The sequence below is a fragment of the Ranitomeya variabilis genome, chromosome 2, assembly GCF_051348905.1.
Source record: "Ranitomeya variabilis isolate aRanVar5 chromosome 2, aRanVar5.hap1, whole genome shotgun sequence".
Taxonomy (NCBI): Eukaryota; Metazoa; Chordata; class Amphibia; order Anura; family Dendrobatidae; genus Ranitomeya; species Ranitomeya variabilis.
Genome location: NC_135233.1, coordinates 116,828,612 through 116,845,175, shown reverse-complemented (window position 1 = coordinate 116,845,175; position 16,564 = coordinate 116,828,612). Strand labels below are relative to the sequence as shown.

The following is a 16,564-nucleotide window of genomic DNA, read 5'->3' as shown; positions in this document are numbered from 1 at the left end:
TCACGTGACCCCTGCAGCCAATCGGCGGCCGCTGATGGTCCTCTTCACTGTCGCATCCTTTGGCTGTAACTGACATCCAGATGAAGTCACCGCTGCTGCTGCTCTCTCGCCCCCTCCGGATGTCAGTTACAGCCAAAGGAAGTGACAGTGAAGAGGGAAGAGGTCCATCAGCAGCTCCTGATTGTCGGTGCGGGTCTCCCTGCAGCCATTGCTGGATCGGTGCTGACACCAGAGGAGAGAACAGGCTGTCTTTATTAGAACATGGGGAAATATAGTAATTGAGAAGCCATTGTCTGAGTAGCAGGCACCTCCTTTAAGTTATTGAGCAGTAAAGGGTTAAACAAGTATGTCTTCCATTGAGAGAGGGTTTGCTGACCTCCCAGGATGGATGCAATCAGTATGTGACACAAGTTGCTTGAGACAAGCTCTCTCGGTGGTCTGTGGACTACAAATTATCTCTACTAAACCGTGTATAGAGTTGAGCGACTGTTCGGCTTCGGTCGCCAAATCCGAATTTGCCATATTGGTGCCCTACTTGTGCTGAATGCATGTTTGATGATCGGTTCCGAACATATTCGGTAATTACTACTCCCATTGACTCTAATGACGTTCGACGAATATTGCAAAAACAATATTTGCTGCCGATCGTATTCGGACCCAAATCCGCACAAATTCGCTCCACTCTGTATATGACCTATTCCTATTTCCCAGGTAACACAGGAGAAGAAGATCCCACCCTGGACTGAGGTGGTGCTCATCCCCATGACTGGGAAAGCGAGTCTTTACCCTGGGCTGTATGTTTTCACCACCCCCTGCAGGATGGTCCGTCCTGTTAGGAATTTGGCGGTAGGGAAAGAAGAGCTGATCGGCACATTGGAGCAGGTGCGGTATTACACATTGTGATCGAGGGACCATGGAGGCGAGACCAGAGTAGTGTGGTCGTCATGAAATCAGCGTGCAAAATAATGTTTCACAAAAAAAATAGCGCTAGCGTAATCTGCCAGTAAAGTTTACACTAGGGGGTGTGTATAGGAGAAACTAACGAAATCAGTTACCTAAATTAATTATTTTCTACCCTGGACTGTAAATCTACCAATGTGGCATCTGCAGGCTGTTCAAGGCCTGCTGGGAGGTGTAGTCCCACAGCAGGCAGCGTGCCAGCACTTGCTGACCTCTGCTGTAGGGTAGATGAGGTTCTCTCCCGCGGAGGAGGAGGAGGAGGAGAGTCTTTAGAGCACTGGGACTATGGAACTTTCTGCCAGTTGAAGCTGATGGTGACTTCACAACTACCAATTGTAACATTTGGGGTCATAAATTCATTTTTTATTCCTCTAAGATGAAAGGTCTTTATTTTTTTGCAGTTCTTTGGATCAGCAGTGCAGAATTTCCGGCTGATCCGGATGGACTTATCTCATTCTTACTGTTTCTCACAGTACAATAGTGAAAGCCCCTTGTTCCCAGTCAGCCTGGTTAGAACATGATTTCTTCATTTCTGATTAAATGAGATTAAACGGAGCCGATTCCTTGTTATTAACCCATTGTTGGCAGAGTGTGCAGCATTTATGTTTTTTGTAGGGGAGCACATCTGTAATGGGGATCCTGCCTGCGTTTGGTCTGTGTACAGCATTTGGGGTTAGACTAGAGCATCTAGGAGCGGTGATAAGGAAGGGGGGCTATTAATTACATAGAAGTTGGCTATCTGTGTGAGGTTTCTACTTTGTGATACTTCATATAAAAATCAACTTTTTTCTTTCATGTAACTGTGATTCATTAATCTTCAAGCCCACTGATGTATCTAGATTCCCATCTGTGCCTCTCTTCCAGGTTTTCTTGAACGTGGCGATATATGAGGGTGAAAATGTGCCCGGAGTGACCACCCATCAGGAGCTCTTTCCTCACAGCTTGATGAGTGTTGTGGCCAACTTCATCCCCTTCTCCGACCACAACCAGAGCCCCAGGAATATGTACCAGTGTCAGATGGGTAGGTACACGCACGATATTCCCACCGTGTGCACACGGGACCCGTATGGCACTGTTCAGATATCTGTCCTGTTCTGATTTCCAGGTAAACAGACGATGGGGTTCCCTCTTTTAACCTATCAGGATCGCTCTGATAACAAACTGTATCGCCTGCAGACCCCCCAGAGTCCTCTGGTGCGTCCCACCATGTATGATTATTTTGACATGGATAACTATCCAATCGGAACAAACGCCATTGTAGCGGTGATTTCATACACGGGATATGATATGAAGGATGCGATGGTAAGTTCTCTGTAGGCGCTGTGCACACTTGTGAATTGGGTAAGTGCAGAGGATGGTCAGATCCTTTATATGAAATGTGCAAAAGGAATCAAAGGACCCCATTAATTATGGGTATAAAAAATAATCTATCTACATAGCGTTGGATAGATATAATCTGCTTGTAGTGTTAATAGGTTTGGATGAAGCTTCTTTTTATTACTTCTCTGTTCATATGTTTGTGCATTTATTGCACCCTATACGTGAACCCTTTCCTAATATTAAAGCGAATTTTAAACAGCAGCCTGATGTAGGGACATAGACCCTGATTCCAGCGATGTATCAATTAGTTCAGGGGTGGGCATTTCATTTTCCTAAAGGGCCAGATGAAATATTATGACTGTTATGGAGGGCCGAACCTATATGCTATACTTAATTCAGCTCATTGTTATTATTTTAGATTTATTTTTACCTCCTTAACCCCTTAACGACCGCCGATACGCCTTTTAACGGCGGCCGCTAAGGGTACTTAATCCACAGCGCCGTTAATTAACGGCGCCTTGGAAAAAGTGTATAGCGCCCCCCAGAGTCGGATTTTCTCCGGGGTCTCGGTTGCCGAGGGTAGCCGAGACCCCAGAGAACATGATTCGGGGGGTTTTTACCGACCCCCGAGTTGCGATCGCCGGTAATTAACCGTTTACCGGCGGTCGCAACAAAAAAAAAAAAAACGCGATGTGCCGTTTAATTTCTCTGTCCTCCGATGTGATCGCACATCGGAGGACAGAGAAATGGGGTCCCCGATGGCCTCCGGTAGCCCCCCAATACTCACCTATCTCCCTCGGTGCTCCTCGTTGCTCCCCATGGTCGCCGCCATCTTTTTTCCGGGAAAAAATGGCGGGCGCACGCGCAGTACGCCCGCCGCCCGGCACCCGGATGTTCTTTGGGGTCTCGGCTGCCGGGGGTAGCCGAGACCCCAAAGAACATGATCGGTGTCGGTTTGCACCGACCCCTGCTTTGCGATCGCCGGTAATTAACAGTTTACCGGCGACCGCAAAAAAAAAAAAAAAGCGATCTGTCATTCTCTGTCCTCTGATGTGATCGCACATCAGAGGACAGAGAAATAGGGGGATCCGGGGACCCTAACATACTCACCCGGTGTCCCTGGATCCTCTTCTGTCTTCTCCTGCCGGCCGGCTTTTTCCTCATGGCGGGCGCATGCGCAGTGCGCCCGCCATCTGCTGCCATCTGCCGGCCGACAGGAGAAACGAGTTGGGGCTAAAATTAGGGTTAGGGTTAGGGTTAGAGTTAGGGTTAGGGGTAGGGGTAGGGTTAGGGTTAGGGGTAGGGTTAGGGGTAGGGTTAGAGTTAGGGTTAGGGTTGGGGCTAAATTTAGGGTTAGGGTTAGGCTACTTTCAACACTAGCGTTTTTTGGCTTCCGTCGCAATGCGTCGTTGGAGAAAAAACGCATCCTGCAAAAGTGCTTGCAGGATGCGTTTTTTCTCCATTGGCTTGCATTAGCGACGCATTGCGACGGATTGCCACATGTCGCATCCGTTGTGCGATGGATGCGTCGTGCTTTGGCAGACCGTCGGCACAAAAAAAGCTACATGTAACTTTTTTGTGCGACGTGTCCGCCATTTCCGACCGCGCATGCGCGGCCGGAACTCCGCCCCCGCCTCCCCGCACCTCACAATGGGGCAGCGGATGCGTTGAAAAAACAGCATCCGCTGCACCCGTTGTGTGGCGCTTACAACGCTAGCGTCGGTACGTCGGCCCGACACACTGCGATGGGCCGAGTACGACGCTAGTGTGAAAGTAGCCTTAGGCTTCTTTCACACTTGCGTCGGTACGGGGCGGTCGCAATGCGTCGGCCCGACGTACCGACGCACGTTGTGAAAATTGTGCACAACGTGGGCAGCGGATGCAGTTTTTCAACGCATCCGCTGCCCAGTCTATGTCCTGGGGAGGAGGGGGCAGAGTTACGGCCACGTATGCGCGGAAATGGCGGACGCGACGCACAAAAAAAAGGTTACATTGAACTTTTTTTGTGACGACGGGGCTAAAGTTATGGTTAGGGTTGGGGCTAAAGTTAGGGTTAGGGTTGGGGCTAAAGTTAGGGTTAGGGTTGGGATTAGGGTTTGGATTAGGGTTGGGATTAGGGTTACGTTTGGGATTAGGGTTGGGATTAGGGTTAGGGTTGGGATTAGGGTTAGGGGTGTGTTGGATTTAGGGTTTTGATTAGGGTTATCGTTAGGATTGAGATTAGGGCTGTTTTGGGGTTAGGGTTGTGATTATCGTTAGGGTTGTGATTAGGATTATGGATCGGGTTAAGATTAGGGTTAGGGGTGTGTTGGAGTTAGGGTTGGAGTTATAATTTGGGGGTTTCCACTGTTTAGGTACATCAGGGGGTATCCAAACACGACAGCCAATTTTGCGCTAAAAAAATCAAATGGTGCTCCCTCCCTTCTGAGCTCTGCCGTGCGCCCAAACAGTGGTTTACCCCCACATATGGGGCATCAGCGTACTCGGGATAAATTAGACAACAACTTTTTGGGTCCAATTTCTCCTGTTACCCTTGTGAAAATAAAAACTTGGGGGCTAAAAATCTTTGTGGGAAAAAAAAAAATATTTTTTTATTTTCACTACTCTGCATTATAAACTTCTGTGAAGCACTTGAGCATTCAAAGTTCTCACCACATATCTAGATAAGTTCCTTAGGGGGTCTAGTTTCCAAAATTTGGTCACTTGTGGGGGGTTTCTACTGTTTAGGTACATCAGGGGCTCTGCAAACGCAACATAATACCCACAGACAATTCTATCAAAGTCTGAATTCCAAAATGCAGCTCCTTCTCTTCCGAGCTCTGCCGTGTGCCAAAACAGTGGTTTACCCCCACATATGGGGTACCAGCATACTCAGGACAAATTGGACAACAACTTTTGGGGTCCAATTTCTCTTGTTACCCTTGTGAAAATAAAAACTTGGGGGCTAAAAAATCTTTTTTGTGGAAAAAAAAAATATTTTCTATTTTCACTACTCTGCATTATAAACTTCTGTGAAGCACTTGTGCATTCAAAGTTCTCACCACATATCTAGATAAGTTCCTTGGGGGGTCTAGTTTCCAAAATGGGGTCACTTGTTGGGGGTTTCTACTGTTTAGGTACATTAGGGGTCTGCAAACGCAACATAACGCCCGCAGACAATTCTATCAAAGTCTGCATTCCAAAATGGCGCTTCTTCCCTTCCGAGCTCTGCCGTGCGCCCAAGCAGTGGTTTACCCCCACATATGGGGTACCAGCATACTCAGGACAAATTGGACAACAACTTTTGGGGTCCAATTTCTCTTGTTACCCTTGTGAAAATAAAAACCTGGGGGCTAAAAAATCTTTATTGTTAAAAAAAATATATTTTTTATTTTCATGACTCTGCATTATAAACTTCTGTGATGCACTTGGGCATTCAAAGTTCTCACTACACATCTAGATAAGTTCCATGGGGGGTCTAGTTTCCAAAATGGGGTCACTTTTGGGGGGTTTCTACTGTTTAGGCACATCAGGGGCTCTCCAAACGCGACATGGCGTCCGATCTCAATTCCAGTCAATTTTGCATTGAAAAGTCAAATGGCGCTCCTTTGCTTCCGAGCTCAGCCATGCGCCCAAACAGTGGTTTACCCCCACATATGGGGTGTCGGCGTACTCAAGACAAATTGTACAACAACTTCTGGGGTCCATTTTCTCCTGTTACCCTTGGTAAAATAAAAATTTGGAGGCAAAAAGATCATTTTTGTAGAAAAAATGCTATTTTTTTATTTTCACGGCTCTACGTTATAAACTTCTGTGAAGCACCTGGGGGTTTAAAGTGCTCACCACACATCTAGATAAGTTCCTTAAGGGGTCTAGTTTCCAAAATGGTGTCATTTGTGGGGCGTCTCCACTGTTTAGGCACATCAGCGGCTCTCCAAACGTGACATGGCGTCCGATCTCAATTCCAGCCAATTCTACATTGAAAAAGTAAAACGACACTCCTTCACTTCCAAGCTCTGCGGTGCACCCAAACAGTGGTTTACCCCCACATATGGGGTATCGACGTACTCAGGAGAAATTGCACAACAACTTTTATGGTCTAATTTCTCCTGTTACCCTTGTGAAAATAAAAATTTTGGGGCAAAAAGATCATTTTTGTAGAAAAAATGCGATTTTTTATTTTCACGGCTCTACGTTATAAACTTCTGTGAAGCACTTGGGGGTTCAAAGTGCTCACCACACATCTAGATAAGTTCCTTAAGGGGTCTAGTTTCCAAAATGGTATCACTTGTGGGGGGTTTCCACTGTTTAGGCACATCAGGGGCTCTCCAAACACGACATGGCATCCGATCTCAATTCCAGCCAATTCTGCATTGAAAAAGTCAAACGGTGCTCCTTCACTTCCAAGCTCTGCGGTGCGCCCAAACAGTGGTTTACCTCCACATATGGGGTATCGACGTACTCAGGAGAAATTGCACTACAACTTTTGTTGTCTAATTTCTCCTGTTACCCTTGTGAAAATAAGAATTTGTGGGCGAAAAAATCATTTTTGTGAAAACAAATGCGATTTTTTATTTTCACGGCTCTACGTTATAAACTTCTGTGAAGCACTTGGGGGTTGAAAGTGCTCACCACACATCTAGATAAGTTCCTTAAGGGGTCTAGTTTCCAAAATGGTGTCACTTGTGGGGGGTTTCCACTGTTTAGGTACATTAGGGGCTCTCCAAACGCGACATGGCGTCTGATCTCAATTCCAGCCAATTCTGCATTGAAACAGTCAAACGGTGCTCCTTCACTTCCAAGCTCTGCGGTGCGCCCAAACAGTGGTTTACCTCCACATATGGGGTATCGGCGTACTCGGGAAAAATTGCACAACAAAATTTGTGGTTAAATTTCTGTTTTTACACTTGTGAAAATTAAAAAAAATGGTTCTGAAGTAAAATGTTTGCAAAAAAAAGTTAAATGTTCATTTTTTTCTTCCACATTGTTTCAGTTCCTGTGAAGTACGTAAAGGGTTAATAAACTTCTTGAATATGGTTTTGAGCAGCTTGAGGGGTGCATTTTTTAGAATGGTGTCACACTTGGTTATTTTCTATCATATAGACCCCTCAAAATGACTTCAAAGGTGATGTGGTCCCTAAAAAAAACATGGTGTTGTAAAAATGAGAAATTGCTGGTCAACTTTTAACCCTTATAACTCCCTAACAAAAAAAAAAATTGTTTCTAAAATTGTGCTGATGTAAAGTAGACATGTGGGAAATGTTATTTATTAACTATTTTTTGTGACATATCTCTCAGATTTAAGGGCATAAAAATACAAAGTTTGAAAATTGCAAAATTTTAAAATTTTTTGCCATATTTCCATTTTTTTCATAAATAATCGCAAGTAATATCGAAGAAATGTTACTACTAACTTGAAGTACAATATGTCACGAAAAAACAATCTCAGAATCAGCTGGGTCCGATAAAGCGTTCCAGAGTTATAACCTCTTAAAGTGACACTGGTCAGAATTGTAAAAATTGGCTCGGTCATTAAGTACCAAATTGGCTCTGTCACTAAGGGGTTAATATTGAGCAGAATTTAGTCTGTTGATAGGCTGATACTGCTGATACATGTTACAGCAGGGCTCATTATTAACTGTATTCTTATCAGTAGCAGCTAATCAGAACCGTACGATTTACTGCTTTTCATAAAGTTTAAAAAAAAAAAAAAAAAAAAAAAAAAAAACAATCCGGGCGTAATAACAGGAGCAGTATGATTTACTAATAGCTCCCAGCACACTGTGATGCCTCCATGGTCACACACACAGTATGATGTCCCCTGCAAAGCCCCCCACACAGTGTGATGTCCTTCCACAAAGCCCCTCATACAGCCTTCCAGTGACTGAATGGTGGGAGAGGGAGCTGACTGCTTTCTGTTTTATTCATCAGTATCTGCTTCCCAAGGATGAAGATACTGGTGAAGTTGTGGCAGGGGGCAGATGTTTTGTGTGGGATGCCACTGGTTTTCGGTCTTTGGCTGTCTCTCTCCACTGGCCACATAGGAACAGCCAAAGGGCTACATGTGACCCGCAGGCATTACTTTGCCCAATTATTTGGGCAATGGGTGTAGCAGTTATAATGTTCACAGTTTTCCCACCTCAGCAACTGAGCCCCACGCAATCTGCAGCCGTGTATGACCCCATCCGCACCACCTCTTTCTGTGTACATTGTATAGTGATAGAGCTGCTCATTAGTGCAGTGGTTGGACTAGGATGCATGTGCCAAGTAGTCCTGTAATGATCTCCTGCTGATAAAACACTGATTGTATTGAAACAACAAATCGCAGCCCACTAAGTGACATATCACTGTAATCAGGGTCTCAGCCCCTGCATCATACTGCTATTGGATTGCATAACAAAAAAAGCTTCCCTTTAAAGTCAAACAGCACCCTTGATGCAATACTATATGGCAACCACTAAATAGCTACTTTGTGCTGGATACCTGATATGGCTCCTTATCACCATCTGATATAAACTACTTGTGTTTGCAGATTTTGAACAAATCGTCTTGGGAGAGAGGATTCGCTCATGGGAGCGTTTACAAAACCAATGTCATCGACCTGGCTAAAAAATAAAAGATCACGAAGACAATTTTGTGTTTGGAATCAAACCAGACGATGAACGGATAAAGGGGAAACTAGATGACGATGGCCTGCCCCCGGTAGGCGCTGTCCTGCGTCTTGGAGACCCGTACTATGGTTATCTGAACCAAAACACTGGAGAGAACTTTGTCGTGTTTTACAAGTGAGTCGTACAAGCTTTACATCACACGGACACGTTTCTTGGCATCGGCTATCTTCACACGCGGAGTTTTTGCTGTATTTTTGTAACGTAGCTTCTTTGGTGCGTAAAATATATGGCCTTTTACAGAATCTGCGTAATCAAGAAGTTTCTGAAATCTTGTGCACACAATGTTTTTTTCTGTGGGTATTATGAGGCTTGGATTAAGTTCACTCTAGGCGTTTCAGCGTTTGCTTGTTTTTTTTAAAAAGCATGTTTTTTGCTGCGTTTTTGGTATGCTAGATGTGTCTCTTGTGCATAAAAAAAAACAGGAAAACCTGATATCTGTGTATTTGGTGCAATTTTTCAGTGTTTTTTTTCACCCCCCATTCAAGTCAGTGAGTGAAAAACGCTAAAAGTGACATGTTCTATGTCCAAAAAAAATGCAAAGCACAAAAAACTGATGACAAAAAGCAGTGTGTGCATGAGATTTCTGAAGTCTCATAGGTTTTGCTGGTACTGTAGAAAGCAGCTGAAAATTAGCATAAAAAAACAGCAAAAACGCCCAGTGTGAACTTGGCCTTGGTGTGTGTTTGCTGAGACGCAGAATGTCAATGTCGGCTTTTTTGCAGTGATTTGTTATCTATTTGAATGGGTGAAAAAGCTGCAAAAAAAGCACACGGAAAATGCAGTTCAGGTATGGAAAATCTGCTGCAATACTGATCTATTGGCTGGAAAATAGTAGCATTTTTTACATGGTTTTTTAATGTGTTTCTGATGCGTTTTTCCCCACTCTTTAGTTTGGGTGAAATCTGCAGCAAAAACGCTGAAAGAATTGACATACTGCAGATATAAATCTACAAGTCACGAATACGCAGCGTGTGCATGAGACTTCAGGATTCTCATTCACTTTGCTGGGACTAGGAAATCCTTCATGTTTTGTGACATCTGAGCAGAAAAAAAACGCAACAAAACTGCAACATGTGAACGGGCCCTTATTGTAGGCATGAACATATCCTTACTGATAAGAGTGACCTGTGTGACTGTGTTCAGGGATTTTTCTTCACTCTCATGTCTTGTCTTCTCAGGAGTAAGGAGGACTGTATTGTTGACAACATTAAGGCCTGCAGCAATGACCTGGGTATTGGAAAGTTCCAATCCGTGTGCATCACTATGAGGATCCCGCGTAACCCCACCATAGGTGATAAATTTGCTAGCCGACATGGCCAGAAAGGCATCCTCAGCAGACTGTGGCCGGCAGAGGATATGCCATTCACAGAAAGCGGGATGGTTCCGGACATTTTATTTAACCCCCACGGATTTCCTTCCAGAATGACGATTGGAATGTTGATTGAGAGCATGGCCGGTAAATCGGCCGCACTCCACGGATTGTGCCACGATGCCACTCCTTTCACATTCTCCGAGGAGAACTCTGCTCTGGAATATTTTGGTGAAATGTTGAAGGCTGCTGGCTATAACTACTATGGCACAGAGAAATTGTACAGCGGCATTAGTGGGCTTGAGCTGGAGGCGGACATTTTTATCGGTGTGGTCTACTACCAGCGTCTTCGTCACATGGTTTCTGACAAGTTCCAAGTTAGGACAACCGGCTCTCGTGACAAAGTGACCAACCAGCCTGTGGGTGGCAGAAACATACAAGGAGGAATTCGTTTTGGAGAGATGGAGCGTGATGCCCTGCTGGCACATGGAACCTCCTTCCTTCTTCATGACAGGCTTTTTAACTGTTCCGATAGATCAGAGGCCCATGTGTGTGTGACCTGCGGCAGCCTCCTGTCGCCTATCCTGGAGAAGCCTCCTCCATCTTGGTCCTCAATGCGAAACCGGAAACACTATTGCTTGGTCTGTGACCGGACAGATACAATTGACGTCATTTCTGTGCCATATGTATTTCGGTACTTTGTGGCGGAGTTGGCAGCAATGAACATCAATGTTAAACTGTCCGTGCGCTAAGGAGCAGATGGAAGGATGGTTTCTGCACGTGCCTTATACCATTGCTGGTACCTGTGCTCCTCCTGGGCAGGAAAACGATGGGAATAACATTTACGTGGAAACATTCACCATTCACTATAGTGAAGGCATCGCCATTCTCCTATCCAGCCAAATATGCCTGGTATGGGAAAGCTCAAAGATTATCTGATTGTCAGAAAGTGACTGAATAATCTGACACCACCAGTCATGAGTAGAACCGAAGTATGGAAGATGATATATCTGCAGATTGTATGTACCAGTGGTTTAGCGCCGACGTGCTTTCTATAGTGTGAGCATTTCTGTAAGTGACACCAGTGTCTGGATAAACATTAATTTTTATTTTCTTGTATCTTGGCTTCTTTCTCAGTACTTTTATTTGTTCTCCTTTTTTATTTATTTATTTTTTTAAATGCGTGATCCACCTTCTAGTAAAACTTGTAATATGCCATAGATAATTGTGTTCAGGGTCGGACTAGACTGGCGAGGTATCGGGGGAAATCCCTGGTGGGCCATTGCAGTGGACTAGAGAGATGTCTGTGGGAAGAAGAAAAAAAAAAGTGCGTTTTTTTTTTTTTTTTTTTTTTTAGGGGCACAGGCCCTTTTAAATGTGCAGGCAGAGTATGTGCAAGGGCACGCGCATGCAGCATTCATTACCTGAACCACCGTGGTACACGTCCCGATGAACACAGACGAGCGTGCGACTGATGTCACCAGCGCACACACATCTGCTAGGTCAGTGGCAATTTTAATATGAGCGCCCCAAATCTGTAAAGGAGGATGCTGCCGAAAGCGCAGGCAGGTAAGAGAAATCTTTTTTTTTTTTTTTTTTTTTTTTGCATGCAGCCATTACAAGGGACCAGGATAAATATATGGGGGGAGGGCAGGATGAATATGAGGGGGACCAGGAGCCATATCTGTGTATGTCACTGATGATCATTGTATTACCTGTACACTAACACTACACTGTGTGCAGAATTATTAGGCAAGCTGTATTTTAGAGGATTATTTTTATTATTGATCAACAACTATGTTCTCGGTCAACCCAAAAGACTCATAAATATCAAAGCTTAATATTTTTGGAAGTTGGAGTGGGGTTTTTTAGATTTGGCTTAGGAGGATATCTGTTTGTGCAGGTAACTATTACTGTGCAGAATTATTAGGCAACTTAATAAAAACCAAATATATTCCCATCTCACTTGTTTATGTTCACCAGGTAAACCAATATAACTGCACAAAATTTAGAAATAAACATTTCTGACCTGCAAAAACAAAACCCCAACATATTAGTGACCAATATAGCCACCTTTCTTTATGATGACACTCAGCAGCCTTCCATCCATAGATTCTGTCAGTTGCTTGATCTGTTTACGACCAACATTGCGTGCAGCAGCTACCACAGCCTCCCAGACACTGTTCCGAGAGGTGTACTGTTTTCCCTCCCTATAGATCTCACATTTTATGAGGGACCAAAGGTTCTCTATGAGGTTCAGATCAGGTGAACAAGGGGGCCATGTCATTATTTTTTCTTTTTTGAGACCTTTACTGGCCAGCCACGCTGTGGAGTAGTTGGAGGCTTGTGATGGAGCATTGTCCTGCATGAAAATCATGTTTTTCTTGGATGATACCGACTTCTTCCTGTAGTTGTCTTCCAGAAACTGGCAGTAGGTCTGGGAGTTGAGTTTCACTCAACCTGAAAAGGTCCCACAAGTTCATCTTTGATGATACCAGCCCATACCAGTACCCCACCTCCACCTTGCTGGTGTCTGAGTCGGAGTGGAGCTCTCTGCCCTTTACTGATCCAGCCTCTGGCCCATCAAGAGTTACTCTCTTTTCATCAGTCCATAAAACCTTTGAAAAGTCAGTGTTAAGATATTTCTTGGCTCAGTCTTGACGTTTTATCTTATGTTTCTTGTTCAAAGGTGGTCGTTTTTCAGCCTTCCTTACCTTGGCCATGTCCCTGAGTATTGCACAACTTGTTCTTTTTGTTACTCTTTTTGTTACTCCAGTAACATTGCAGCTCGGAAATATGGCAAAACTGGTGGCAAATGGCATCTTGGCAGCTTCACGCTTGATTTTCTTCAATTCATGGGCAGTTATTTTGCGCTTTTTTTGCCCAACACGCTTCTTGCAACCCTGTTGGCTATTTGCCATGAAACGCTTCATTGTTCGGTGATCACGCTTCAAAAGTTTGGCAATTTCAAGACTGCTGCAACCCTCTTGCAAGATATCTCACAATTTTGGACTTTTCAGAGCCCGTCAAATCTCTCTTCTGACCCAAAGGAATGGAAGTTGCCTAATAATTAAGCACACCTTATATAGGGTTTTGATGTCATTAGACAACACCCCTCCTCATTACATAGATGCACATCACCTGATTTACTTAACTGGTAGTTGGCTCTCAAGCCTGAACAGCTTGGAGTAGGACAACATGTATAAAAAGTATCGTGATCAAAATACAACTTGCCGAATAATTCTGCACACAGTGTATACAGAGCTCTTGTATATAATATCACTGGTGGTAATAACCATGTTGTTGGTATTGTGATTTGTATTCATGATTAGTATTGTAGTATTCGGTCACTATGTGGTGGTAATTTGTGGTCTGGTCATAGTGTGGCGGAATTTGTCCCCTGTATGTGGTATTATTTGGTCACTATGTGGTGGAATATGTAGTTTAGTTATGGTGTGGCGGTATTTCTCCTATGTGGTATTACTTGGTTGCTATATGCTTGTAATATGTGGTATTATTCGGTCACTATGTGGTCTGGTCATGTTGTGGTGGTATTTCTTCCCTGTATGTGGTATTATTGGTCTTGGTATAGGGGATTGTGTTGTCTGTGGTGGTCATTTGTTCACTCTGATATTATTTAGAAGATTCTTTATTTCCATTAGAGATTAAATACTTAGTACACCGCGGCAGAGATGCACTTACAGGGTTTCTCCTGTGAAAAAAATAATCACCTCTCCACAGGATAAGTCATGACATATTGATTAGTGTGAGTCTGACTGCTTGGACCTAATTGGCAGAATGTGGAACTTTTATCCCCATTAGACTAGAGTGGCACGTCCGACTTGACCACTCATCAATTCATTCACTCTGTGGCTGCGAGCGCTGCACTTGTCTGACTGTAGCTCCATTCCGTCTCTTTGGGGCTTCCAGAAAAGACCTCTCACCTGCCGCTGCATTTTAAATGGGGGATTTGTGTCCTATCTAATATATAATTGCCTATCGGCTCTGTCACAGCTTCCGGCGATTGTGTCGCTATCCCACAATCCACCGTGGCCAGAAGTGACAAAAACGGCACCGCTATTCCATCGGGATATTTTCCCGGCTGCTCGCATCGGAACTACGCTGACCGCTATATTTGAACACACAAGTTATGGGTATTCCGATATGGCTGCCAGGATTCATATCCCCCGCCAAGCTGCTTGGGACCGCTCATTGGCTGAGCGCCCCTGGATTCAAAGCCCCCTTCGGCTGAGCCAATGAGCGATGCTGCGTGGGATTTGAATCCCTTGCCAAAACCGTGCAGCCAGGGGTGGCTCAGCCAATGAGCGGTGCCACGTGTGCTTTGAATCCCCTGCCAAAGCAGCAGGGGCAGCTCAGCCAATGAGCAGCACGAGATTCAAATCCGCCAGCTGAGCCAATGAGCAGTGCCGCGCAGGATTTGAATCCCCTGCCAAAGCTGCATGGCACCGCTCATTGGCTGAGCTGCCGCCGAATGAGCGGTGCGGGATTCAAATCCCCCGCCGGCTGAGCAATGAGCGTTGCCGTGAGGTATTTGAATCCCCCCGCCAAAGCTGTGCTGCCAGTGGCAGCTCAGCTAATGAGCGGCGCTGGATTCAAATCCCCCGCCGGCTGAGCCAATGAACGGTGCCGAGCGGGATTTGAATCCCCCTCCAAGGCTGGCGACCAATCAACTGTTAGCGGTATTGGTGCCAGATTTGAACACCGCTAGCAGCTGATGTGATTGGCAGCTGTGGCTGGGGATTTGAATCCAATGCCGCTCATTGGCTCAGCCGGCGGTAGCTCAGCCAATGAGCGGTGCCGCGGGGCTTTGATCGGCGCAGGATTCAAATCTCCCGCCAAAGCCGCGCGGCACCGCTCATTGGCTGAATGGCGTGGGATTCAAATCCCCCCACCGGCTGAGCCAATGAGCATTGCTGCGCGCGATTTGAATCCCCCGCCAAGCCGCATGGCACCGCTAATTGGCTTAGCACCCCTGGCCTCAGCTAATGAGCGGTGCGGGATTCAAATCCCTGTCAAAGCTGTGCGGCACCGCTCATTCAAATCCCACGCCCTGCCGGGTGAGCCAGTGAGCGTGCCGTACGGGATTTGAATCCCCCGCCAAGGCTGGCAATCAATCAGCTGCTAGCGGTATTTGCGCCAGATTTGAATACCGCTAGCAGCTGATGTGATTGGTCGCCTGCCGCCAATTACCGATCTATCAGCTGTTAGCGGTATTGCCGATCTCCCAGCGGTGTCTGCGTGGGAGATTTAAACAAGGCTCTGTTTAAAATCTCCTGCGGCCACACCGTCGGGAGATGTTCATTTCACCACACTCCCTATGCAATAGCATCGGGCTTATTTCTAGTCAGAGATAAAACTCATTCTTTCAATCGGTGCAGTTTCTAATGGTCGGACCTCAGCGATCACCTATCCTGTAGAGCCCATGGATCGGTGATAACTTGTTTTAACCAAAGAACCCCTTTATGCAAACTACCGTAATTGCTTATCCCAGTTTTTGTGGCGCACAGTAAATGTTCAGGAGCAGCTCCACTATATCGGGGATAATGACTAACAGATGTGCTTATAGCTGAAGGGTGGGCCCCTAGAGTCCATTCCCTCTGTGGTCCCCAGACACCCCAGTCTGACCCTGATTGTGTTTTATGCTATAAGGCCGGCGTCACACTGGCGAGTTTTACGGACGTAAGAGCGCAGAAACTACGTCCGTAAAACTCGCATTACATACGGCACAATTATTCTCAATGGGGCTGCTCCTATTAGCCGTATATTACAGTTCAGTATTATACGGCTTTCTACGGCCGTACAAAATCGCAGCATGCTGCGTTTGTCAGCGTATTGCGCAAATAATACGCCAATGAAAGTCTATGGGGGCGAGAAAAATACGGATTCCACACGGACCTGCAGTGTGACTTGCGAGAAATACGCAGCGGTGTTAGTGAAAAGTCGGTAATTCAATTGCCGGCTTTTTCCTTCTCCTTCACAAACCCGACATGATATGAGACATGGTTTACATACAGTAAACCATCTCATATCCCCATTTTTTTTACATATTCCACACTACTAATGTTAGTAGTGTGTATGTGCAAAATTTCAGCACTGTAGCTGCTAAAATAAAGGGTTAAATGGCGGTAAAAATTGGCGTGGGCTCCCGCGCAATTTTCTCCGCCAGAGTGGTAAAGCCAGTGACTGAGGGCAGATATTAATAGCCAGGAGAGGGTCCATGGTTATTGGCCCCCCCGTGGCTAAAAACATCTGCCCCCAGCCACCCCAGAAAAGGCACATCTGGAAGATGCGCCTATTCTGGCAC

General features: G+C 45.4%; 1 protein-coding gene across 1 annotated transcript in view; it reads left to right on the top strand.

The window, feature by feature from the left end:
• The window catches only part of LOC143804614 (DNA-directed RNA polymerase I subunit RPA2-like), a 391,215-nt gene extending 379,867 nt beyond the window's left edge, over positions 1 to 11,348 (top strand). Inside the window, 6 exon segments of the mRNA XM_077282870.1 lie at positions 712 to 882; positions 1,825 to 1,981; positions 2,066 to 2,262; positions 8,792 to 8,864; positions 8,867 to 9,044; positions 10,109 to 11,348. Of these exon segments, the coding sequence (XP_077138985.1) occupies positions 712 to 882; positions 1,825 to 1,981; positions 2,066 to 2,262; positions 8,792 to 8,864; positions 8,867 to 9,044; positions 10,109 to 10,991 (1,659 nt within the window). The 3' untranslated portion in view covers positions 10,992 to 11,348.
• The last annotated feature ends 5,216 nt before the right edge of the window (positions 11,349 to 16,564 follow it).